At 38.7% G+C, this 26,243-nt stretch overlaps 1 protein-coding gene and 4 pseudogenes across 2 annotated transcripts; all 5 read right to left on the bottom strand.

The window, feature by feature from the left end:
- Positions 1–2,555: 2,555 nt before the first annotated feature.
- LOC143629243 (UDP-glycosyltransferase 76C2 pseudogene) lies at positions 2,556–3,083 on the bottom strand (annotated as a pseudogene).
- Positions 3,084–4,209: 1,126 nt separating this feature from the next.
- LOC143629274 (UDP-glycosyltransferase 76B1 pseudogene) lies at positions 4,210–5,708 on the bottom strand (annotated as a pseudogene).
- Positions 5,709–10,920: 5,212 nt separating this feature from the next.
- On the bottom strand, positions 10,921–12,644 carry LOC143629207 (UDP-glycosyltransferase 76B1-like). The gene is made up of 2 exons (XM_077098540.1): positions 12,090–12,644; positions 10,921–11,808 (listed from the first exon to the last, which is right to left on the bottom strand). Exons 1-2 carry the CDS (start codon positions 12,580–12,582, stop codon positions 10,934–10,936), a joined length of 1,368 nt encoding a protein of 455 aa, XP_076954655.1. The 5' UTR covers positions 12,583–12,644; the 3' UTR covers positions 10,921–10,933.
- A 1,715-nt stretch (positions 12,645–14,359) lies between these two features.
- Positions 14,360–16,342, bottom strand: LOC143629275 (UDP-glycosyltransferase 76G1-like; annotated as a pseudogene). Its single transcript, XR_013152924.1, has 2 exons — positions 15,515–16,342; positions 14,360–15,337 (listed from the first exon to the last, which is right to left on the bottom strand). The product of XR_013152924.1 is annotated as a UDP-glycosyltransferase 76G1-like (transcript).
- A 981-nt stretch (positions 16,343–17,323) lies between these two features.
- LOC143629244 (UDP-glycosyltransferase 76B1 pseudogene) lies at positions 17,324–19,353 on the bottom strand (annotated as a pseudogene).
- Between the last annotated feature and the right edge of the window lie 6,890 nt (positions 19,354–26,243).

Below are 26,243 nucleotides of genomic sequence, written 5' to 3' on the forward strand. Positions count from 1 at the left end.
TTATTTATAAGCCCTCACATATGTGTTTGGTGACACTTGAAAGTTTTGAGATGGTCCTATATATTGCTTCACATGTAATACCATCAAATTTATATATAAACGACTGAATCAAATGTTGATATCCGATTGAATATATAATTTATTGATTCCAGGACGAGTGGTCCAGGACCTCAATTTATTAAATACATATCGTAATTTATATATAGGTGGCTGAATCAAATGCTGATATCCCATTGACTTGACAGTTTGACATATTATTCACTAGTATTTTGGTTTGTAAAATAGTTACATATTGTGTTTGATATTAGATACAAACACACTTCTAGATGTTTACATATAGAACCAGAACCATATACGAAATGCCCTTAACATGAGAATCCATTGAAGTCCACTGAATTCCAACTATGCAGTCTATATCGGAGATATATCGGTGAGATATTGATGATATATCGGTTATCATGCCTCAAGCAAAATATCGGCCAGGAATCAAAAATTAATATTTGACTAATAACTAAAATATTGTGGTGTTTATATTAATTAACTCAAATGACAGTTTTTAAATGTCAATGCCTTATTCGGTTTTCGTTTCAAAAATTGTTATTTTCAACCTTTTAAATTCAGAGAGTTAACTTATTATGTAGAATCATAAAACTTTCGTAATTAGTTCTATATTGATCATCACAAAGGTTGATCAAGAGAACGTATTAGCCTAAGTTGCATTAGGGAGACAAGGAACTACTGGATTTAAGCAATAGGCATAGCTTATTTGATATCGTTGACCTTTTAAAGTCGCTTAACAAGAGTAACCCTCAGCAAAGAGGGGGTTTACCTCTATCAAGTTATATTAAAATTTTGGGTTGTTACAGATAGTTTTTGATACAAAGTTCGAGTTAACATATACATTTTGATCAACTAAAGTTGTTCGGGCCAAAACGAGCATAACACACTTTAAATAACTCAAAAATATGCAAGTTTTGGTTCAAATGGGTCAAAATTACCCATTTCTACCAAAACTTACATATTTTGGTCAATTAAATTGTGTTCGGGCCAAAATGAGCATGTATTATGTTTATTTTTTTTAGGAACGACTTAAAGCGGAAAGAACAAGAATTGATGATGGATCGGATGATTATTGCGATTCACAAGTTTTTCTAAATGTTTTCGGTGAATCACGCAGGCATCTACGGGGAATTGGACGAATTGCAAGAAAGGCGGCACCACCTGTTGCACCTAAATTTGGATCTTCCTCTGGACCATCACAACAAGATTGGCAAGAAAGTTTAAAAGCCGAACTTCAACAACAACAAAGTCAAATGCAAGAGATGTTTGCAAAAATGTCACAAGAGTTTGACAAAAAACTTGAAGATGCCAATAAACAATGACAACATCGACCTTATGAAAGCGAAGATGAAAGTGACAATTAAACAAGGACAATGGCATTTTAGTTGTGTTTCATTTGGATAACTCTTTTTTTTTGTTTTTGAACAAATTGACGGGTCGAATGTCGTATGTTTGGTATGTTTGATGTTGGATAATATAAGTTTATTAATTGTGTATTATGGATTTTGATTTTAGTGTTTTGGAATTAGCTGAAAAACAGGTCGAAATCTGGAAAACAGCGGAAAAAATACAGCTGAATGAAATAATTTTTAAGCTCTATCCCGACAACATGTCGTCGGAATAGTAAAATGAATAAAATAATATTAAAGTCAATCCCGACAACATGTTGTTGGGATAGAGTTTGATATTATTTTATTCGTTAATATATACCGACGAAATGTTGTCGGTATAGAGTTTATTATTATTTTATTCATTTTACTATTCCGACGACATGTTGTCGGGATAAGATTTTAATATTTTATTAAAATATTTTTTTATCTTTTTATTAAAGAATAAAACATTTTCTTAAAAATGTTTTTTGTAATATTTATCCCGACGACATGTAGTGGGGAAAGAGTTTATGTTTTTTTCGGGACGAAGCTATGACGACAACACTTATCCCGACTGTTTATCGTCGGGATAGAAATTTTAGAGTTATACCAACTACATGTTGTCGGGAAAAGTTCAGAAATAGTTGTCGGGATAGGTCTGATTTGTCGTAGTGGAATGTGTTTGAATTAGACATTTAATAAATTTATTGTGATATTACTAGACTTTTCAAAGGTGGGATGCTTTTACATGTTTAGGGTATCATTATAATTGACTAAAATTGACATTTTTACAATATTTTGTAGATAATATAACTTAGTAAACTGCTAAAATGAGCCATAAGCAACTCCTTTTAATCTGAAACAACCAAGAAAGTGAATGGGTATAATATAAGTTGCTACAAAACAATTAGTCATGTATTAAACAAAGCGTCTGTTACAAATTAAATAATAACATCATATATGACTATATGTTATTATTACAGTACGTCATTATTTTGAATTTTGATGGTGTGTATAACTTAATAAGATATAATTGCATGCGATGTAAACATTAATATTATATGATGGATATAAATATATAGTGCATATTGAGTATGTAAATAAAACACATTTTGGGAGTGATAGTTACATGATATGAACGAAATATGACCAACCTTCTTTTGTCAAGTAAAGCCAATCTTTTTTAGAGTTAAAGGGTAAAGCGTTGTAAGCAAGACCGCAACCGAGACTGCCTGTCCTAAGCACTATCCGAGGTAGCTTCAGATCATCAGCAACCGCCTGCGTGAAGTAGAAACCCGCATCCGAGATCAAACAAGCAACTCTTTCTTCACCGGGTTCTGCCAACATCCCAGCCAGACAATCTCTAAAAGGATCTACACAACTCTTATTTATATACTCCACAAAATAAGCACCGTTTTGGTTCGTAGGGAACTGGTGAGCGATCTCCAAAAGCCGGTCTTTGATGGGTTTGAAGGTGAAGTGAGGATAGTTGGAAGGGTTAGGAGAGTTGTATTCGGCGTGTATAATGGTGATCTTGAAATCGCGGGCGTGTAGAATGTTTGCTAACTGAAGCATGGGATTGATATGACCCTGAAAAGGTAGTGGAAACAATATTATTCTCCGAAGATTGGTCACGCTTCTCTGGGTCTCCATGCTTAGCAATACTCAAAGGTGAGGTGAGTGAAGATTAATGAAATATTGCTTTTTTTGCTAGACTAGTTTGCATGTTATATTATTAAGTCCCTTCTTTGACCATAGACAGCATACGAAAGTCCTTAAATGTATACAAATTGAATTTGATAAGTGACTTGATCTTCAACAAATTGAATTTGATAACTGAGTACTATTGAAAATCACAAGATTGGTCATTTGACTACCTTGCCAAAAATTTAACCAATTACAAGCTAGTGTCCAAAAACTCCCAAGTCTTGGAAATGAACCGAATGACGAACGTTCATTGAACCGTTCATGAAGCGGGAAGTTCATTTATATAAGAATCAAACGAGTATACATGATCAAAAAATTTTGTTCATTTTTCGTAAATTGATCGAACACGATAATGCTTGTTTTTGTTCATTCATTAAAGTTTGTTTTTGTTCATTGGTTAATATATACATTAACTTACTATCTTTTTTATAAACATTTTAGAGCCGACACATTCTTCTTCACATTAATTTTAGCTCAATTTTGCTCTTTCACTTACATTTAGTTTTGTGCGTACGTTTATGTTCGTTAATCGTTCATTTATAATCTTAATGAACGAAGTCGGTTATTTACGTTAGTTTTGGAAGTCTTGTAATGACAAAGGATCAGTACATGGAGTTTTGGTATGGGCTGGTGAAAAGCGGTTACTAATATTCCATGTTGGAATTTTCAAAAGGGATCGAGGAAAGAGGGTATTTAGTTGAGAGGGCTCCAGAAGAGGTGGTCTTGGCTCACCGAGCTGTCGATGGCCTTTTAACGCAAAGTGGGTGGAACTCGCCGATCGATCTAAAAAGTATGATTGATTGAAGGTGTGCCATGGTCAGTTGGCCCTATTTTGTAGACCAACAAGTAAATAGTAGAAGTTGCATCTAGATATGAATGAAAGGTATAACAACCTTTTGCAGGTCAATTAAATGCGAAGTATGATATTCATTTTTATAATAATGTACATAGGCACCTTGGATGTATAATACTTGTCACGCTTTTTTCTTAGTTACATTACATGAGAATTCATTTGTATAATCAAGCCTAAAACCATTGTAAATTAACCTTTTTGAATTTGTAATACATATATGTTTCCCGCTACATCGTGCGTGAAATTATTTTCCACTGGTTTATTCTGAACAATAAAAACATGAACGATAGGAATACCGAATACGTACATACTAGAAAGAGAGGATATAGTCAACTAATTTCTCTAGTGATTGGCATGCAGATCCACCTTTTTGTAGAGATTTCTTCACCTTCTCTTGAAGAGATTTAGCTCTTAGTCTCATCTCATTACCTTCTTTTTCCATAATTACTCTTTTTATCGCGATTCCGGTCTCCTCTCGGTTCATCTTACTATCCAACATCACTCCTGTTTTCCAAACGTCTGTCACGTAACGTGCATTAATCGGTTGGTCATAGGAACAAGGCGAGCAGATCATAGGAACACCTTCACAAATACTCTCTAGAGTCGAGTTCCATCCATTATGAGTCCAAAAACACCCCACGGCTTGATGAGCTAGTACTTCTTGTTGCGGGGCCCACTTGACAATACACCCTCTCTCACCTACTTCCTCTTTGAACCCTTTTGGTAATGACTCGAGCCATTGACACCCATTAACCAAACCAGGCCGAACGACCCACAGGAACCGCTGCTTACTATTTGCTAACCCCCAAGCCATTTCAGTAAACTCAGCTTCACCCATTTGAGCAATACTCCCAAAACTCACGTACACCACCGAACTAGCCGGTTGGTGGTCCAACCACGAAATCGAGCTTTTATCTTGTTGTAATAAACTGCTAGACGAGGCCGGAAAATACGTATGAAACGGACCGATGGGGAAACTCGGGATCTTAAAATCTTGGGACAAGGCTAAAAATGCAGGCTCTTCTAGCTCTTTGAAAGTGTTGAATATGATCCCGGAAGCCGCCTTTGTTTCGTTAATCATGTGGCATATCAACTCCTTGTTCCCCTTTTCAGACCCGTCTTTCTTAATCTTTTCTATATCGGTTTCCGTCATCAACACAAGCTCTTCTTTAATCGTGGTTTTGAAGTAACTAGTTACACCAAGAACAAAAGCTGCATAAACCGGGATGCAAGATAGACTGCTTGTTCTTAACGCAATTCGTTTAAGTTTCAAACTGTCCGCCACCGGCTGAGTGAAATGCCATAATGCATCTGATATCAAGCATGTCACGGGCTCGCGGTCTAGCAACTTAGCCATGCAGACCGTGAACGGTTCGATGCAACTTTTGTTTATGAAGTTGATGACGTAATTACTAGTCCCAAGAGTTAACCTCTCTTCTTTGGATTTAAACAATAACCCTCTAGGGATTGACTCGAAGGTGAATTGCGGGTAGTTGGATTGATTCGGAGGGTTTAAATCGGTGTGAATGATGGTAATCTTGAAGCCTTTGGTATAGAGAATGTTTGCTAATTGTAGCATGGGGTTTATGTGACCTTGAAATGGTAATGGAAAGAGCACAAGCCTGTGGTTGTTTGACCGCGGTTGCATGGTTGCTGCTGGTTCATGGTTGTTCATGGCTATGATCTTGGTTAGCTTTACATATGTTTGCCTTATTTATAAACATTTAAGTTAAACAACCACGTGTGTGTACTGTTCGATCTCTTGAAAGTTAGATGTACCTAAATATTGATTGACATTTTATGTGATGAATTTTATGCATAAAAGAAGCAAATTTATTTTGATTTTAATCGGCATCAAATCATCCACCTGTTTAGAAATGACAAATTACAAGAATAAATTAGGCTGCAATAGGTGGAGCGGGTTCGACTTGTGAGTAAGCGCTTTGGTTTATGAACCCGTGAATGTGAGTTTATGGAGCACCCTCGGGTACCCTTTCGGGTATGGGTGTTAAAAAATCTGAATCCGAATTCGTATCCGAAATATTCGAAAATCGAATATGAAACCGAAAATTCGATTATCCAAAATTTCGGATACGGAATCGGATAGTGAAATCAACTATCCGAAAAATTCGGATATCAATCAATCTTCATAATTACTTTAATCTTGAAGTACAATCTCTCATCGATCCATTTTATTCTCCAATCAATCGTCATTCTCCATGACATCCTAACACACTGAAGACACTCTTCTTTAGATACGTTCTGCTATATAAAAAAGGTTAAAGGTTGTTTACTTGTCGCTTTATTGTAATATGTTTGTTTTTAAATAAAACTCTTGTTTAGTTAAAAGAAAAAAAATGACTTCATGTCATTTATCTTCGCGTTTAGAATTCTAGATATTCTAGATTTATATTAATACACAAAGTTTTCAAGAAAAAAAGCAAAGTATAATTGTACGGTTTGTTTGGTGTCATTGTGGTGTTTATGGAATCGAAATGAAATGGTGTTTTGATGACTCGACGGTAACGGTGGATGGGGTTGTGGGAAACATAAGAGCTTTTAGTTACCTTTGGGTTAGAATTACATCGGGTGGGCACGTATTTGTTTTGAGAGAATTGATGAGATTAAAGTGTAATAGGTGAGATTGTATTTATGGTTTTTCTTGCTGGCGATGCATGGGCCTTGGTCTAGTATCTTGCTAGGTCTGTTTCGTTTATATTTGTTTTTTAATAAATGTTTTTGTTGGTCGTTAAAAAAATTGCCATTAAATGGTGGGTAGGTAGCTTAGGGTAAGAAACATGTGCCCTTTTAGAATCCAGCCGAAGCAAATGCTGATATACAATTTAATATTTGGTTTATTGATTCAAGACAAGCCGGTAGTCAATTTGTTTACGTAGATTTACATCAGTCAAGAATAAATGGTGTTTTAACTATTAGCATTGGGATCACATATGGTTCTAGAAAATGAAGACTTTATTGTAGCGAAAATTTTTAAAAAAGGTATTTTTAAAACCAATTTTATGTTTTAGATAAAATTTTCATTATATTTTAAAAATAGTAATTAAAAACTAATCGATCGAGTAGTTTGTGCAATGAAACAAGTAGTTTACAGGGCCACTAAAAATATGCCGTGTGACCATAAACTAACTAACACAAGCAAGTTCCATACTCGTTTAGTAGCCACGAGCAAAGAAGATGTAGCCTCGTAATAACTCCCATGACTACTGCATAAATGTTTTCATCACGACGAGTAGATCTCTAATGTTCGGAAGGGCAAGTAACTTACAAACCAACTGACCCGAGTGGTTGACTCACGAAATGCATCATCCCGATTAATTTTACAAAAGACTAACTGGACCAAGTAGTTTGCAAGCTCAGATAGTCAACACCACTAGTTTGTTACTAGTTATCTCGCCTCTACTACTTTGGCATTACAATTTACTCGTGTCAGTTTATTTATTTAAAAAGTTACTCATGGGTGTTATTGTTTTTGCTACTTTACTCGGACCATTACGTTCTACTCTAATCTAGCTGTTGCAATGTTGTGTTAATGATCGACTGGTCAACAAGTAATATAATCCATTATATCGGGATACACTCGTCTTCCGATCTTGGGAAATTCTCACCTAAGGCCAACACCCATGAACACTCGGTTAAAGGCATAACAGTGCAGTGAGATAAAACCCGTTCAGTTCAATGATCCAGCTGGTGACACCACCTACTCACATAGTCTCCCACGTCGACACTAAATTATGAGAGCAAGAATCGAACCCGAGTCACATAAAACACCAAACCTCTTTCTTATTAAATGATCATTGATATATTAAGTTACGTCATTATTTTGTGTCATTTTTATTTTAAAATTGGTATTTAGACCAGCAGCTTTGTGGCGGGTGGCGTAAAGTTTGAGAAAACTCTTCGATGTCGAAGTTTGAAAATAAAACCAATGGACTTAGATTTTTGTTAAACAATAAATCTGTAACAATTAACACCAATTTCCTCACTGCAGAAAAACCGTTTTACCCCTTTGCATATCTTTAAATTCTACAGTGTAAATGGATAAGCGGATGTGAATTGAGCCATTAACCATCTGATAATAACTTGAACTTGACCAGCAAAGACTCAATTCATGTATCTGTGCAAACTAATACTGCCTTTGATTATAACCCATTGCACCAAAAAATGTTATGTCATTTGCCTATTGTTTGAACTGTCCTAGTAAACAAAATGTTGAGCCCACCTAAAAAACACAAACAGCTAACATGTATCTTTATAAACCACCACAATATATTATTGACATAACATCCGGCCCATTACATGCCATTTTAAAGTCTGAAAGAATAGTGTTTTGCATTTTCCATATTTACCATAAATAAACTCATCATTTTTTAATATTAATAAAGACATGTAAGATCATACATATTTTCATTGAAAGTAATAGGCTACAAATTTACATGCTTTTAGGTTATTCAAATAACTTTTTCAAAGCAACAGGTATAACAACGATTATGTATCGTTAACCATAAAGATATATAAACAAAGTAAGCACTAATTAAGCACACGTGTCCAAGAAATGGATTTGATACAAAAAATAAAACCTGTGACTACCCAAAACGAATTTCAAAAATCCAAAATCCTAAACCAAATTTCTGTTTTTGGTTTGGAATTAGCCCAAAACCGACCCAAACCAGACCATGCACACTCCTACCAAAAACAATATTTACAAACGAAACCCTAGTTAAGATTACTGCCCTCTTTTGAGGACGATGAAAGTCAAAGATCTGTTCTAATACAACTATCCTGATATAACTAATATTGTATCGATACACAACCAAAAATAACAAACAAAAACATCTAGGCATTTTTTCAAACACTTAACAATCAAAACCCATAAAACTCAAAACAGAGCACATATATAGATACAAAATCAACATGTTGCGGAACACCAAGTAGAGAAGCAGTCACATAACTAAAAAAGTTCAAATATTGCAAAAGGGTCACCTCAAGAGCAAAACACCCACCAAACAAAAAACCAATGCAGACAAAACAGTGTACGGTTGCGAGCAATACAAACCTCGACCAGCCAAAACTCAGCTAAGCACACAAACCACCACATCGATCTCTGCATAAGCAAACCTAAAGTACTCTTCTTAGCAATTGAAAAAAATGAAAGTAAAAATAATAAATAAATCATATTGATCAGTAATCTAAAATTTTTTTTATAAGTTTATTACCAAAGTGCTCCACAAACCATCAGAAGCAAATTCAGAAAAAAAAAAAAAAAAGTGAATAATACAATTAAACGTGGAACATTCTTATGTCAATAGAAAACGTACAACAAAGGCTGACTTAAACACAACAAATCAAAGCATAAAAGTGACGGACTAATGAACCTTTGTGTGATAAGTTATTTCAAAATTAATATATTTGTAAAAAAAAATAATCATTATAATTGTGTTCGATGAAAAACCTCATCATAGCAAGGTGCTCCGTGCTAAGATGAGAAGTACATCTAATACAATTACACCTCAAAACTAAATCAATCAATCCAAGTAATCATATTCATCTTGAACGATCTTTTCCGAGTCATTATAGAATGGGGTATATGCCTTTGATAAATGATACTTGGTTTTTGAAAACATGGTTTTAATATTTGAGTGCACCACAACAAACGTCTACTTCTTCATGTCTAACCAGTATTAAATGCCATTTATAAGAAATTCAATTTCTATTTAATTCCAATCTACATTAAATAACGGAAATAAATTTCTGCTACAAAGTTAATGTCTCACCGGTTTCATTCATAATATGTGGTGCAATTTCAACATATTTGATCCGATTCATATCTGTGTATCTTTGAATCTGGAGACTTGAACCTAATTATATACCAGCATGACACGTTACCAGGTTTTGTAGTCATGAAAATGAAATTTAAAAATGCATACATATACATATATACATTTCTCAATAAACGTATGAAGGTATGAATGTATGTAGTATGCATGCATGTATGTAATTAAAGGAGTGTCACATGTAATTAAAGAAGATTTAACAACTACATTTGGCAACGAAAACACATCATATGACCTAAATCTTTATGTTAATTAATAAGAGCATTCTCAACCTATTCCATAAATATATGTGAGGGAAATTTGTAAATTATATAGTACGATTATAAGTGAATGTGAGTAGATTAAAGAGAAAATGTTACATAGAATAATTAAATTTGGTGTTTCATTATTCACACATTATAATGTTTTAATATATTTTTTAAATTGGTTGTGAGTGAAGAAGAGAGAAACGATAATGATAAAAATATAAAAGTGTGTTATTTAATTGAAAAGAATATAAAACTGTAGTGATTTTTAAGTTAATTATATGATATATATGAATATATGGTAGGGAACTAAATGTGAATGCTCTAACCAATTGATTAATTTACATTACGACGACTTTCTTTTTTGTGTTTAGGTCACAACACTCTCCAATTTGGAGAGCCTCGTTGACCCACTCTGGCAAGACTATGTTGTATTAATCGGGTCAACGATGACTTCAGAATTTGGCTTAGGCGTTCCCCTAAAAAACCATACAATCGGCTGCCACTTGACAGTCGTTGTGCCGCCACAAGAGCAAAACTCTCTGGCGTAACACATGGTTGGACAAAAATCCGAGTGGGCTCGGGATCCGAGCTGACAACCTCATAAGGCCTAGCTCAAGTATTTCACTGTCAATATCCACCCAAAGTGACACGAGTGATGATCAAATTTGGGTCTCAACTAAAAAAAACTAAGCCTTTATACCACTAAGCCAAAAATGGGAGATCTATTAATCAAAAATCTATCATATTTGAATAATAACATTTATTATAATCTTATAAATTACTTAAATTCAAAAATAAAAATTCATAAATATATCAAATTTAGTGCAACTTATCCTTTACAAATCAGAACGATGAAATATAACTGACTAAGTTGTTTAATGATCGACAAGAAGAGCCACCTTCAACGACGGAGAGGTTTACCCTCTCCTTAAGATAACCAATCCTTTCACGCATCTCCTCTCCTTCTTTATCCTTCATTACTCGTTTGATCGCCTTCTCGATTCCTAGCCTTTCGAACCCATCCTCCAACAACACGCCAATCTTCCATACATCACTCACATATCTTGCGTTTATTGGTTGGTCAGCAAAACATGAGGAACAAATCATGGGAACTCCTTCACATATGCTCTCTAATGTTGAATTCCATCCATTATGAGTCCAAAAACACCCTGTTGCAGGATGAGCTAGGACTTCTGGTTGAGGAGACCATTTTACTATCCGACCCCTATCACCCATTCTTTCAAGGAATTCTTCAGGGAATGACTCAAGCCATTCTGAACCAACAACCATCCCCGGCCGAACCACCCACAAAAACGGTAAACTAATATTAGCCAACCCATGTGCCACCTCCTGAAATTCTGACTTAGTTATACATGCGGCACTTCCAAAACTAACATACACTACTGACTTGGGAAGTTGTTTGTCTAGCCATGAAAGAATGGTTCGGTCTTGTTCGATCAAGCTGCTCGAAGATGCTGGGAAATATTTATGGAAAGGACCTAAAGTGAAGCTTGGAACTGGAAAATCTTGGGAGATAGTTTCTAGAGAAGATTCTTCGAGTTCTTTGAATGTATTCCATATTATTCCTGATGATGCCTTCATCTGATTAAGCATGTTGGTGACTATTGCCTCCACACCTTGCGGGTTGGTTGTGATCTTCACAATGTCTTTGAATTTTAAAAGTGGATATTCTGGCACTGATGCTTCATAATCTGAATCTGGAAACATTAACCCCACATTTATGAAACTGTATGTGTAAACATTATTACATTTTACAAGTTTATAAACTAAAGACACCTAATAGATATTACTAGCTAGGATGTAAACATTATTACATTTTTACAAGTTTATGTCATATAAGATGGCCGGATATTGATGCAAATAAATCTTCTAGTTTAATATTTACTAAAAAATAGTGGACATCGACTTTTATATGTAAATTATATAAAAGTGATTCAAGGGGAGTGAGTAGAATGATATAAATTAAGATTTGACCGACCTTGTTTTGTAAGCTTAAAGCAAGCCTCTTTAGAATAAAAGGGTAAAGCGTCATATGCAAGGGTGCAACCCATACTGCCTGTCCGGAGAGCGATCCGAGGAAGTTTCAGCTCATCTGCCACTGCTTGCGCAAAGTAGAAACCCACATCCGTGATTACACAAGCAACCCTTTCTTCACCAGGTTCCGCCAACAACTTAGCCAGACATTCCCTAAATGGATCTACGCAACTTTTATTTAGGTACTTAAGAAAATAGGTAGGGTCTGGAGTACCATGCAGCTTGTCAGCGATCTCGGAATACCCGTCCTTGATGGGCTTGAAAGTGAAGTGAGGATGGTTGGAATGCTTAGGAGAGTTGTATTCGGTGTGTATAATGGTAATCTTGAAACCGCGGGTGTGGAGAATGTTTGCTAACTGAAGCATGGGACTGATGTGACCTTGGAAAGGTAGCGGAAACAATATTATTCTTCGGCTAACGCTTCCGTGATTCTCCATGTCTGAAAAGTTCGAAGCCGAAGCAAGAAAAATGATCAAGTTAATAAATTGGTTTTCACATGTTGATATGTATTCATTAAATAGTGTGTCCCTTACATGACCATATATTGGTAATTACATGACCATATGTGTAGGTGCTTGTATCCAAATTGAATTTGATAACCGAACACATGCATAACATGACTGCTCGTGTTATATTTATGAATCTGCTCGTATGCATGTCAAAATAGGAGCGCATAGTATGATGAAAAGTTTCCATTAATATGTAATGCACATGATCATGTCTAGTGTCGACTGTAAAGTGTAAACAGCTAGCTACTAGGCAAATAAACGTGATTCTTAATATCTTTAATTATATAATATTATATAGTCATTTTTTATTTTTATGGTATTTTAGTAGATTTCATTGATTGGTTAAAAAACCGTTTTTGATGATGTAAATTTGGTTTTTTTTCTCCTTTAGTGCTTGCTAATGTGGATTTTATAAAGTTAAAAAGAAAAAAAATGTAGATAGCAACATCGATCAGGCCCCACCTCTACTGTTGGCGCTCAGTTTCTTGAATGCATGTAGTTAGTAGTTAATTTCTGTCGGAGATATGGGTGCACATGAGTCCTTGCATTTATAAAATTTATATTTATATAAACTTGTAAAGGTTTGTAAAGTTATAAATATATAAAACTAATCTAATAAGAAATAACTTAAACATAACAATAGTTTTAAGAGAGGCAATTTAGATAAATGGCTAATGGGTTAAAGGGTTGTGTTTGCAACACATGATTTCAAATGTATGCGAAGTATGATTGCTATGTTTGACATGAATGAATATATGAGTCATGCTTGTTAAAAGTTCAACATATTAACTCCAAAACCCGTCAGCCGACAACAAGGTGAAGAGGGTTTTGATATTTAACTTGTTGTAACACTTAATTAATTACACATTGTTTAATTTTATATTTATAATTTTAATTATATTAGATGATTTTACACACTTGTAAAAAAAAACCCACCTCAAGTTCATGGAGACAATAGCCATGGATTCTAATATGAAAGTGAAAATGGGGGCTATCTCACGTTCAACGTTGGTGTTCACTGACAACCATCGAGACAAATAGCTGGATTCGGATCTTAAAAAGATGGTTAAATCCAATCTAGATTCATAGATTCGTTGATTTGTAGTTAACTAGAAAAAATATGGTGAGTCTACGCGAATTCGATCAGTTTTTATCACGATCAGTCACGGTAATGTAACTAAAATAAAATAATTAAAAAAAGAACAAAAAAACAAAATTGACATTTTATCATTACGGGCCGAAACTAAAACAAAACAAAAATAAATAACAATAAAATACCACCAATTTGGTGCCGTAAATTTGTCCAATAGAGACTTTACGACACCAAACTTCTAAAAGATTATATATAAAATTGGGATTTGAAATATTATTATTATTATTATTATTATTATACACACCATGAGAAGGTAGTTGAAGCTCCCGACACATCAATCAACGGCGGCTAGTTGGACACGCATATTGAATTTTGTGGATGAGTGGATGACATCATTTAGGCCATATAGCAAATAAAAGATACGACTAAATTACATTACGCTCTTTACGTGTATGTCCAAAATTACATTAAAATCTCCTAAGCCACTTATAAACACATTTTTTATTTTTATTTTTTCTTAAACCACTTAACATACAAAAAAAGTCGACTTTTGTCACAACTAGATAAGAAACAATAAATAAACATAAACAAATTAGGATGGAAATCACTCAATTTATTAGAAATTGAGATCATTTGAAGATACAAGTCTCTCATTCAAAATTCACTCATTGTGTTATTGTTTCAGAATGTATGGAGGTAAGAACTCATTTTTTTAAGTCAAAACGATGAAATATAATCAACTAAGTTGTTTAGCGAGGGAAAAGAAGAGCCACCTTCAGCGAGGGATAGGTTTACCTTCTCCTTAAGATAAGTTATTCTATCACACATTTCTTTTCCTTCTTTACCGGTCATTACTCGTTTGATCGCCTTCTCAATTCCCACCCTTTTGAACCCATCCTCCAACAAAACTCCAATCTTCCAAACGTCACTCACATATCTTGCATTTATTGGTTGGTCGACAAACCATGGGGAACAAATCATTGGAACACCTCACAAATGCTCTCCAATGTTGAATTCCATCCATTATGAGTCCAAAAACACCCCGTTGCTGGATGAGCTAATACTTCTTGTTGAGGAGACCATTTCACTATGCGTCCCTCTCGCCCACTCTTTCGAGGAATTCTTCAGGCAACGACTCGAGCCATTCTGAACCAACAACCATCCCTGGTCGAATCGCCCACAAAAAAGGTAAACCCATATTATCCAAGCCATGAGCCACTTCTTGAAATTCTGACTCGGTTATGTATGCAGCACTTCCAAAGCTAACATATACTACTGACTTGGAAGGTTTGTTGTCTAGCCATGAGAAAATAGTTTGGTCTTGCTCGATCAAGCTGCTCGTAGACGCTGAGAAATACTTATGGAATGGACCTAAAGTGAAGCTTGGAACTGGAAAATGTTGGGAGAGAGTTTCTAGTTCGCGTTCTTCGAGTTCTTTGAAGGTGTTCCATATGATCCCTGATGATGCCTTCATCTGGTTTAGCATGTTGCTTGTAAAGTCTCCCATACCTTGTGGGTTGTTTGTGATCTTTACAATGTCTTTAAATTTCAAAGTTGGATATTCTGGCACTGCTTCTTCATAATCTGAATCTGGAAGCATCGACCAAACGTTTAGGCAAGTATAAAAAAATATATGTCATTAATCAAACTAGCTAATTTAAAGAGTTGATTTATAAACTAAAACTACATGTAAATAGTACTATTTTCAAATGCAAATTATCCTATATATGGGGATGAATTAGAATGACATGGAAGTATTTGAAAGACCTTGTTTTGTAAGGTTAAAGTAAGCCTTTTTTGAGTGAAAGGGTAACACATTATAAGCAAGGACACAACCAAGACTGCTTGTCCTAAGTGCTATCCGAGGTAGCTTCATGTCATCTGCCACCGCTTGTGCGAAGTAGAAAACAGCATCGGTGATTACACAAGCAACCCTTTCTTCACCTGATTCCGCCAGCAACAGAGCCAGACAGTCCCTAAACGAATCTACACAGCATTCATTTAGGTACTTAAGAAAATAGTTAGCGTCTAGGTTACCAGGCAACTTATCAGTGATCTCGGAAAACCGGTCCTTGATTGACTTGAAGGTGAAATGAGGATAGTTGGAAGTGTTAGGAGAGTTGTATTCAGTGTGTATAATGGTTATTTTGAAGCCATGGGTGTGTAGTATGTTTGCTAGCTGAAGCATGGGACTGATATGACCCTGAAAAGGTAGCGGAAACAATATTATTCGCTGACACCGAACGGTGATACCATGGCTTCCATTGGTCTCCATATTCAGTAAGGCTCAAAGTAGAGCCAAGCTAGAAGACTATTGAAGGATTAATGACTGGTTTGAGTTCACATTTTAATTTACATTCATATTATAGTAACATGTGCCGGCCAGTCCGTGTATCCAAATTGAATTTTGGCAAGTGATATTTCATTATTCCTCTTGAACACATCACGTGATGAGGGGTCGTTCTATTTTTATTTTGTTTTGACTAGTCAAACTAGGAATGCCGAGTATGTCAAAATAGGAATGCTGAAAGTGTGGTTCACTCAAATAAATTGAAACGTGACCTAAAAAATATGTGGTTCAACGTGACTTGAAAATACAATATCTAGCTTTATATTCCTAAAATAAAAATAAATAATAAATGTTAATCAGGCCGGTTTGTTTTGCACAAACCAGTTTCAAACTACAAATCATCAAATTTAAAAATCTGACCGTATATATTTCAATAGGACGATTATTTTCGGTTTGATCCGTTGATCGAGTCGGTTTGAACGGTTCGATCGGTTCACTTCTAGAAAAAGGGATAGTTTCCGGTGAAAAGTTCTGATAATGTACAAAATTGGGTCGCAAATTCCTAAACACACTTCCAACTAAAAATCCCTAATATTGATGAATATAGACAAAAATATATTTTTACACATTTTTTTCAGTTTGAACAATTCTATCGTAGGAAAGAATACTTTTATTTATTATTTATTCATTTGATATTTCATCTAGTTATATCCTTTTGCTAATAAAAAATAAACAATAAATATTGCTATCAAGTCTTTAATTCACGGCTCTATCCATTAATGATTAATCACATGAAACAAAAAGGCCGGATTACATGGATATAATCGCTTGTGTTTTTGTTCTTGGATATATGGAGTTGCAACAGACTTTTGCAACTCAAGACGATGATATATATTTGACTAAGTTGTTTAATGACCGATAAGAAGAGCCACCTTTGGCAAGGGATTGTTTTACCTTATCCTCAAAACAAATTATTCTCTTACGCATATCTTCTCCTACTTTATCCATCATCACTTGTTTAATCGCCATCTCGATGCCCACCCTTTCAAACCCTTCCTCCAATGACATGCCAATCTTCCATACGTCACTCACATATCTTGCGTTTATTGGTTGGTCAACAAAACATGGTGCACAAATCATGGTTCACAAATCATGGGAACACCTTCACATATGCTCTCCAATGTTGAATTCCATCCATTGTGAGTCCAAAAGCATCCTGTTGCGGGATGAGCTAGTACTTCTCGTTGAGGAGACCACTTTACTATCCGACCCCTATCACCCATTCTTTATAGCAATTCTTCGGGAAATGACTCGAGCCATTCTGAACCAACAACCATACCAGGTCGAACCACCCACAAGAAAGGTATGTTGGCATTAATCAACCCATGTGCCACCTCTTGAAATTCAGACTTGGTTATACATGCAACACTTCCAAAACTAACATACACTATTGATTTGGGAGGTTGTTTGTCTAGCCATGAGAGAATGGTCCGGTCTTGTTCGGTCAAACTGCTCGAGACCGCTGTTAAACACTTGTGGAATGGACCTAAAGTGAAGCTTGGAACCGGAAAATCTTGGGAGAGAGTTTCTAGAGTAGATTCATCGAGTTCTCTAAAGGTGTTCCATATGATCCCCGAAGATGCCTTCATTTGGTTAAACATGTTGGTGGCAAAGTCCCCCATACCTTGTGGGTTGGTTGTGATCTTTACGATGTCTTTATATTTCAAAAGTGGATATTCAGGCACTGATTCTTCATAATAATCTGGAAACATTGGTCAAATATTTAGAAAAGTATAAAAATCTCTCTCTATATATATATATTTGCCAATCGGCCTAACCCCTTAAGACTTATGCTTGTTAATAACACATAGCACCTAATTAGATATTTTTGCATTTAAACATTACGACGATATCATCCTGTTTTTTTATAGGAAGGATGTATTGACCTAAAATACATCTATTTCGTGTATGTACATTGAAATGCTAGTCAATACATAGAATGACAATGAAACAAAAAAATTAAAATATTTATATAATATTAATTCATAATGTAATTAGCTTGCAAGATTGAACAACAAATTGTTTGGGTTTTCATTAATTAATTATAGTCACATGCATAAATAAAAATAATAATGTTGGACCCTTTTAGTTTCCAAGATTAAAAGAAGAGTGGTGAGAAAGAGACTTGGTAATTTATGTGACTCAGGTTCGTTTCTTGCTCCCAAACATTTAGTTTAAGAGACACCAGAGTGATGACGTGAGATCACTAGGCGAGTAGGTGGTTTTCACTAGTTGGATCTTTAAACTGAATGGGTTTTATCTCACTGCACTGTCGTGCCTTCTGACGAATGTTCACGGGCGTTGGGCGCCTTAGGTGAGGGTTTTTCCCTAATCGAAAGACGAGTGTATCCCGATGTGATAAATTTAGCCAGTAGCCTATTTGAAGAATTCGTTGGCGCACCGTTAAATTAAAAGAAGGGAACACAGGGTGTAAATATCAACATTGAAAGTTTAAAGTTGAAAACATTGTATTAATGAGTTGAATTTTTCAAAACTACTATTATAAACCTTTATACATGGAGACTTTTATAAACACCCTCTAACTTAAACATGTTATCGACTATAGAGCCAGCAAGAACCTAACCTACACTATTTATTAATTATAATCAGGTTATGCATGTCAACCCAAAATACATGTCTATTAAAGATGTTAAGAGGTTCTAACCCACAACTGATTTTTTTTCGTGTCGCAAATTAAATTGTTGATACCTACACTAGCCTCACAAATGATCTACAACTATAAGCAACCATTATATCAACTTTCATACATAAAAAGTTTATAAAAGCCAGTGATTTTAGGAGAACATGGACCAATAGTAATAATATTACAATAAGGAAGTGGGGAAGAATTAGAATGACATGAAAGGATGAAACTATATGACTGACCTATTTTTGTAAGGTAAAAGCAATCCCTTTTGGAGTAAAACAATAAAATATCACAAGCAAGGACGTAACCAGGATTGCATGCCCATAGAACTATCCGAGGAAGCTTCAGGTCATCTGCCACCGCTTGCGTGAAGTAGAAACCCGCATCTGTGATTACACAAGCAACCCTTTCTTCACTTGGTTCCGTCAACAACCTAGCTAGACAATCCCTAAACGGTTCAACGCAGCTTTTATTTAGGTACTCAAGAAAATAGCTAGCATCTGGATTTGTAGGCATCTGGTCTGCAATCTCGGAGAAGCCTTCCTTGATGGGCTTGAAGGTGAAGTGAGGATAGTCGGAACCATTAGGAGAGTTGTATTCGGTGTGCATAATGGTAATTTTAAAACCATGGGTATAGAGAATGTTTGCTAATTGGAGCATGGGATTAATATGGCCCTGGAAAGGTAGCGGAAACAATATTATTCTTCGACAAGTTGTTAACCGAAGAGTGGTATCACGGATTCCACGGGCCTCCATATTCAGCAAGCTAGGCTCTTCGCAGAGGATAATCTAGCTGCCTTTTATCATATATAATTAACTTGATTGTATGTGAGTTTACTTGTCAAAATTAGATAAGATCGTTTGGTATGATTAAAAATTTTCATTAATATAATATTGAAGAGGTAGGTCCCAGCAGAGCCCAGTTGGTCCCGCAAGACTCACCTTGAACAGGGACGTCTGCGCAAAGGCCATCTGCTCCCGCAGGACCCACCATGCTCAGAGAACCTTACGCGCAGTACGCAAGCTGTACACGCAGGGAAAGCCTCCCAATGGTGAAGTACCCCGCCTGTTCCCGCAGTTGCGGATACAAACCATCAGGGAAGGCTACCCGCAGACAGCAGGGCTACACGCACAAGACAATAGATACTTCAGTAGTCACATGAAGGAATGAGCAAGGCGGGAACAATCCCGCCAAAATGAGCCAGTCTATGATTCTGAAAGATCTGTAACCTACCAAGGTATGGATAGGACAGACAATCTGACCAGAACAGCCCATGAGCCAATCATAGGGTGACAGCTCACCGACAACAGTACGAGGAGCACCCTCTAGTACTGTTTTGTCACTATTAGCCGCTGCCTACTCACCAACCCTTACTGCGGGGCGTGCGCAGCCTACAGTTGGTGGAATAGTGTTACTGATGGCCGTAACCTACTCACCAACCAGCATGGCCTGCGTATAATCCGCAGTAGGTGGGACGTGCATAATCTACAGTTGGTGGAATAGTGCAGCCGACTTTGTTACTGTTGGCCGTAACCTATCCACCAACCAGTAGGGCCTGTGCATAATCCACTGTTGGTAGAACAGGAATACTATTCAGCCGGCTGTACCTTCTAGGAAACCTACCTTCGGCTATAAATACTCCAACATCTTGGAATGGTAAGATCATCTGCTATCCAGTTATCTAGCAATCTCTTAATATACACTTATATTCAGAGCAATCTAGTCTGATTCTCACGCCGGAGGGTGGTCACAAGGAGGAACCCCCCCTTCTCAGTGACGAGCTTACGGTGTTTGTTTTGCAGGTCTCCTGAAGAACAGCCTTCTCAGCTAGATCTCATCCGTGGGAAACATTACTTAACCCCCAGATTATCTATAATCTGTCCAGGGTTCACTTAGTGTTTCTTCATTGGCGCCATCCGTGCATAAAAGCTAGAACTATTTTAGTTTTTTCACAATTTCTGAAGAAATGGTTAACGTTACTCCTGTCCAAAGGCCAGTAACCGACCAAGAAACCCCGGTAACAACCCCAGCAACTGGGGGGAACACCGGCGGTTATACAATCCTTACGAACACTACCCCGACTACCCAAGCCGGGGCAAGTGCAGTAAATATTCCACTGGGGTTCACCGATACCCAGCTGGAAAAACGAACGAAGGTCCGTCGCCAAACACTAGATCAAGTGAAGGCGTGGGCCGAAGCACGGCAAAGAGAATTCCAAGCCGAATTGGATGAACGCTTGCGTTCAGTTCAACAGGCTGACGAATTCGCCAGTACTCGCCAACACCTCAATATGAGCAGTGACTGCGAGTACTCAGACGACGAGTTGGAGTCCGATACCGACGCAAACCCTCGCCATAAGGCGAAAGGGAAGCGTAAGGAAACGGATGTCCAACCAAAAAGGAATTTTGGGGAAGCTTTTAAACCAATCGCGGAGAGAAACCCGCGTGACTTCTCCAAAACCTTTAGACCAACTGCTACAAATGCAGGAAAGTCAAAATTCGCAAGGGACATAGCGGAAGCAATCGCCCCGAGAAGTGCCAAACAAATGTCCAACATTGGCACTTATGATGGTCTATCCGACCCAGACGACCATTTGAACAGGTTCATTGCGGGGGCTACCGTCAGCAACTGGACGGAACTCACGTGGTGCTACATGTTCCAGATGACTCTGGTCGGAGCGGCCAGGGCATGGTTCGATCGTTTACCGATCCACCACATATATGACTGGGCGGACTTTCAGAACAAGTTCAGCCAGCACTTCAGCCAACAGAGGAAGTACACTGAAGAGCAGTGGACGATCCTCAACTGCGTGAGAGAGGAGGATGAATCTTTACTAGACTTCATCACTCGCTTCAACTCCAAAAAGCTAAGTCTCGGCAACATAAGTGAGGATCTGGTTCGCGCCGCCTTCATTCAAGGCGCCGAATACCCAGAACTTATCCGCACATTGACGGGTAAGGATGGCATGCCATCAACATGGGATGCCATCATGACGGCGGCAAAGCGCTTTGCCGAGACGGAAAAGCAACTGGGAAGGGATCTTCCCCAGAGTACACACCTCTACACGCAGAGGACAAGAGAAAACAATGTCCGGATCGCCCGGCAGAACAAAAAGAGGAGACTAGGTATTTGGCAGTCAAGGGTAAACTTTGACACCTCATCCAGCTCTCGCCCTCTTGTTGGCGGAAGGGACAACACACACCCTTCAAACCGAAAACACCGGTGGACGCCACTCACGAAGAGCGTCACAGAGATATTTGCCACGGAAAAATTGCCATGGCCAAAAGCTCCATTGATCCGGCAGAAACCTAATGCGGATCAAAGCAAATCCTGTGATTTCCACGGGACAAAGGGTCATGGTACTGAAGAGTGCACATCCTTGAAGGATATTGAGACATTTGTCAAGGATGGAAGACTTGCACATCTCGTGGCATCAATCAGGAAGGGAGGAAGGAATGACAACCGGTACAGAGGTAACGGACGAAAGCCCGTCGACATCAGCATCAACATGGTTCATGGCAAGGTCAGAGGAAGAAAAAGACGAGTGACAGAACCATGCGCGTGGAAGGAAGCTGAGATGCGCTTCCCGCGAGTGCCAGGAGGCCCCAGCAAAGAAGGCCCCATCGTCATCAGAAGCCAGCTGGGGCATTACATCACTTCCCGCACTCTTGCTGACAACGGCGCTTCGTCGACAGTGATGTACAGGCAGTTCTTTGATAAGCTGGATGATGAAGACAAAGAACGCTTGGAAACGGTCTACGCTTCAATGGAAGGGTTTGACGGCAGTACAGAAACCCCCCTGGGTATCCTATCTTTCCCCGTTACTCTTACTGATGGGAATCATATACGCACAGAAGACGTGGATTTTGTCGTGATGAAAAAGCCACACCACACGTACGACATCCTATTCGGAAGAGACGGGATGGCAAGATTCAACGCCGTGGTATCTTCAGTCCACGGCATGATGGGATGGCCAACAGCTGAGGGTGTAGCGATGATCACTGGCATTCCCCAGGTATGCATCGCATCTGTCTCATCTAAACCCAAACCGAAAAAGGCTAAACCAACCATCACCGAACCGGAAAAATGGGCCTTCAATGGCAAATACCCCGACCAGGCCGTTACCATTGGACCAACAATCGTTGATCCCACCCGCACCCTACTCAAACGCTTACTGCAGAAAAACGCTGACATATTTGCGTGGGCACCAGCTGACATGACTGGTGTACCCCGAAGTAAGGCGGAGCATAAGCTCAAGTGCGATCCGGCTGTTACGCCAGTCGTACAAAAGCGCAGAGTAATGGGGCCTGAACAAACTAACGCGTGTAGAACCCAAGTCAAGGAACTCCTTGACACAGGCATCGTACGCGTTAGCAGATATCAAACATGGGTTGCAAATCCCGTAATGGTACCGAAGAATGACAAACAATGGCGCATGTGCATAGATTTCAAAGATTTGAACAAAGCATGCCCCAAAGATTGTTATCCGTTACCAGAAATTGATCTTAAGGTTGATTCGTTGGTACCATTTCGCCTTAAATGCTTCTTGGATGCGTATAAGGGGTACCATCAAATCCACATGGCCGTAGATGATCAGGACAAAACCGCATTTCGGACGCCCGATGGTACATTTTGTTATAAAATGATGCCATTCGGACTTAAGAATGCAGGGTCCACGTACCAACGACTGATGGACAAAGAGTTTCATGCCCAAATCGGGAGAAACTTGGAAGTCTATATGGATGATTTGGTCATCAAAAGCCCCGAGCCAGAAGCGATGTTGAAAGACATTGAAGAAACTTTCAACACGCTCAGAAAGATAAACATGAAGCTCAACCCGAGCAAGTGTTCATTTGGGATGGAAGAAGGGAAGTTCTTGGGAGTCATTGTTACTAAAGATGGCTTCAGAGCGAACCCTGAAAAGGTCGAAGCCATTATTAAAATGGAATCACCTACCACCATCAAACAGGCTCAGACACTGAATGGACGACTAGTCGCACTTAATCGCTTTTTGGCAAACCATGCGGATAAGTCGTTTCCTTTCGTGTCAACATTGAGAAACTGCTTAAAGAAAACGCACTTCCGCTGGACACCAGAAGCGGAAGCAGCTTTTCAGGAGATTCGGTCACGCCTGATCGAACTCCCAACACTTACAGCACCACAAGCGGGAGAAGAGTTAATCCTATACCTTTCCGCAACAGATAGAGCAACCGGGGCAGTCCTGCTAATAGAACGAAAAGGCATCCAGATGCCAATCTATTATGTTAGCCGTGTACTAACAGACGTAGAAACCCGGTACTCTACCCTCGAAAAATTGGTCTTAGCACTCATACGCGCTTCACGCAGGTTAAGACGATATTTCCAGGGACACCCAATCACCATTCTCACCAACTTCAAACTCTCAAACGTTCTAGGCAAACCCGAATTATCGGGACGTCTAGCCAAATGGGCAATTGAATTGGGAGAATATGCAATTAAGTACAAGCCAAGACCAGCCATAAAGGGCCAGGTCCTGGCCGATTTTATTGCAGAAGTCCCCGCTTCGCGGGAGAAAGAGTGCCAGGAGGAGGCTCAACCCTCCCCAGCACAGGACATCAATGATGTCTGGCGACTCTACACTGATGGAGCAGCCAGTAACGAGGGTTCAGGCGCAGGGTTAAAATTAACCAACCCAGCAGGCCAAGAATATACTTACGCTATTCGGTTGGATTTTCCAAGTACGAATAACGAAGCCGAATATGAAGCATTCTTGGCCGGTTTGAGAATTGCGCGTAAGATGGGAGTGAAAAACTTGGAAGCCCACGTGGATTCCAGGCTGGTGGCCAACCAAATAAATGGGACGTACACGGCTGTGAACGACACAATGGCCCTGTACCTCGCCCAGGCAAAAACCCTTATGCGTGATTTTAGTGATTGTAAAGTCATACACGTCAAGCGCAGCGAAAACAAATCTGCGGATGCGTTAAGCAAGCTTGCATCACTAGCCTTCACCCACTTGGGAAAGGACATCCGCATTGAACTCCTCGAAGCACCATCAGTCCCGCACAAGGAAATTTGTGTCATCCAAACCGGTACAGAAACGTGGATGACACCAATAATAAATTACCTTGCAGCAGGAACTCTACCAGAGTCAAAAACACAGGCAAGAAAACTACGCTGTAAAGCACTGAATTATCAGCTCGTCAACGACATCCTTTACAGACGTAACTTTCTTGGCCCACTCTTGAGATGCGTGGACAACCAAGATGCTGACTACCTCCTAAGGGAAGTACACGAAGGCATCTGTGGAGTACACGCAGGTCCTCGCGCTGTTGTAGCCAAGCTAAACAACGCGGGATACTTTTGGCCGGGGATGCATACGGATGCACTGGCATACATCAGAAAATGCAGGTCTTGCCAGCTTTACGCACCCAACACGCACCGCCCGAGGAATGAACTTGTTCCAGTCACTTCTTCATGGCCATTTCAGAAGTGGGCCATCGATGTGACAGGCCCATTTCCTACAGCAGCAGGAAATGTTCAGTTCCTAGTGGTAGCCATCGACTACTTCACCAAGTGGATAAAAAGCAAAACCTTTAGCCCAAACAACTGCGAAACATATCAAAAAATTTATTTGGGAATTTATTATTTGTCGTTTTGGACTTCCACAGAATTTGGTGAGCGATAACGGCACCAACTTTGCTGACAAGAAGCTACAACAGTGGCTAAAAGAACTTCAAATCACCCACACCTTTACCTCAGTGGCACACCCGCAAGGTAATGGTGAGGTGGAAAGAGCAAATAAAAGCATCGTCGAAGGCATCAAGAAGAGGCTATCGGAACACAGATCCGGCTGGGTGGACGAGCTTCCGCACGTCCTTTGGGCAAACAGAACGCTGAAGAAGGCCAGTACGGGAGAAACCCCGTTCAGCCTCACTTATGGCACTGAAGCCATGGTCCCGGTCGAAATTGGTCTACCCTCGCCAAGGGTCTTGATTCAGCCAGAAGACAATGATGCGGAAAGACGGTTGGATCTTATGCTAACCGAGGAACGCAGAGACTTAGCCGCAGTGCGTGAAGAGAACTACAAACGACAAATGCAAAAGTACTACAACACGCGGGTAAAACTCTGCAACTTCAAGATAGGAGACTACATACTGCGTAACAACGAGGCTTCAAACCAAGAGCGCCCGGGAAAGCTGGCCCCGGTCTGGGAAGGGCCATACATTATCAAAGAAGTCCTGGGAAAGGGCGCATACCGGCTCGAAAGGCTCGATGGCACTCCCATCCCAAGAACATGGAATGGAGCTCAATTACGCAAATGTTATATGTAGATCAATTCCAAAACTTGTAAAGAAAATGCCTAGAGCCACTTCTAATGGAAATGATTCTCCTTTCATAATGTGTTTACCTTTATACTTATGAACTTCCCACTGGTGCCGGTATTTACCGCATAAACGGGGAGAAGTAAGTCGTTACGTGTGGAAGGCGGCAAAACCCGCATAAACACAACGTTAAA

Source organism: Bidens hawaiensis, unplaced genomic scaffold, assembly GCF_021521415.1.
Source record: "Bidens hawaiensis isolate Kalapana, Puna unplaced genomic scaffold, B.hawaiensis_p1.1 tig00005179_1, whole genome shotgun sequence".
Taxonomy (NCBI): domain Eukaryota; kingdom Viridiplantae; phylum Streptophyta; class Magnoliopsida; order Asterales; family Asteraceae; genus Bidens; species Bidens hawaiensis.

Coding starts and splice junctions, on each gene's coding strand:
- LOC143629207 (XM_077098540.1), bottom strand. CDS start 12,582: ATGGAGAATCACGGAAGCGTTAGCCGAAGAATAATATTGTTTCCGCTA. Junction 11,809..12,089: donor CTTTAAGCTTACAAAACAAG/GTCGGTCAAATC, acceptor TAATGTTTCCAG/ATTCAGATTATGAAGCATCA.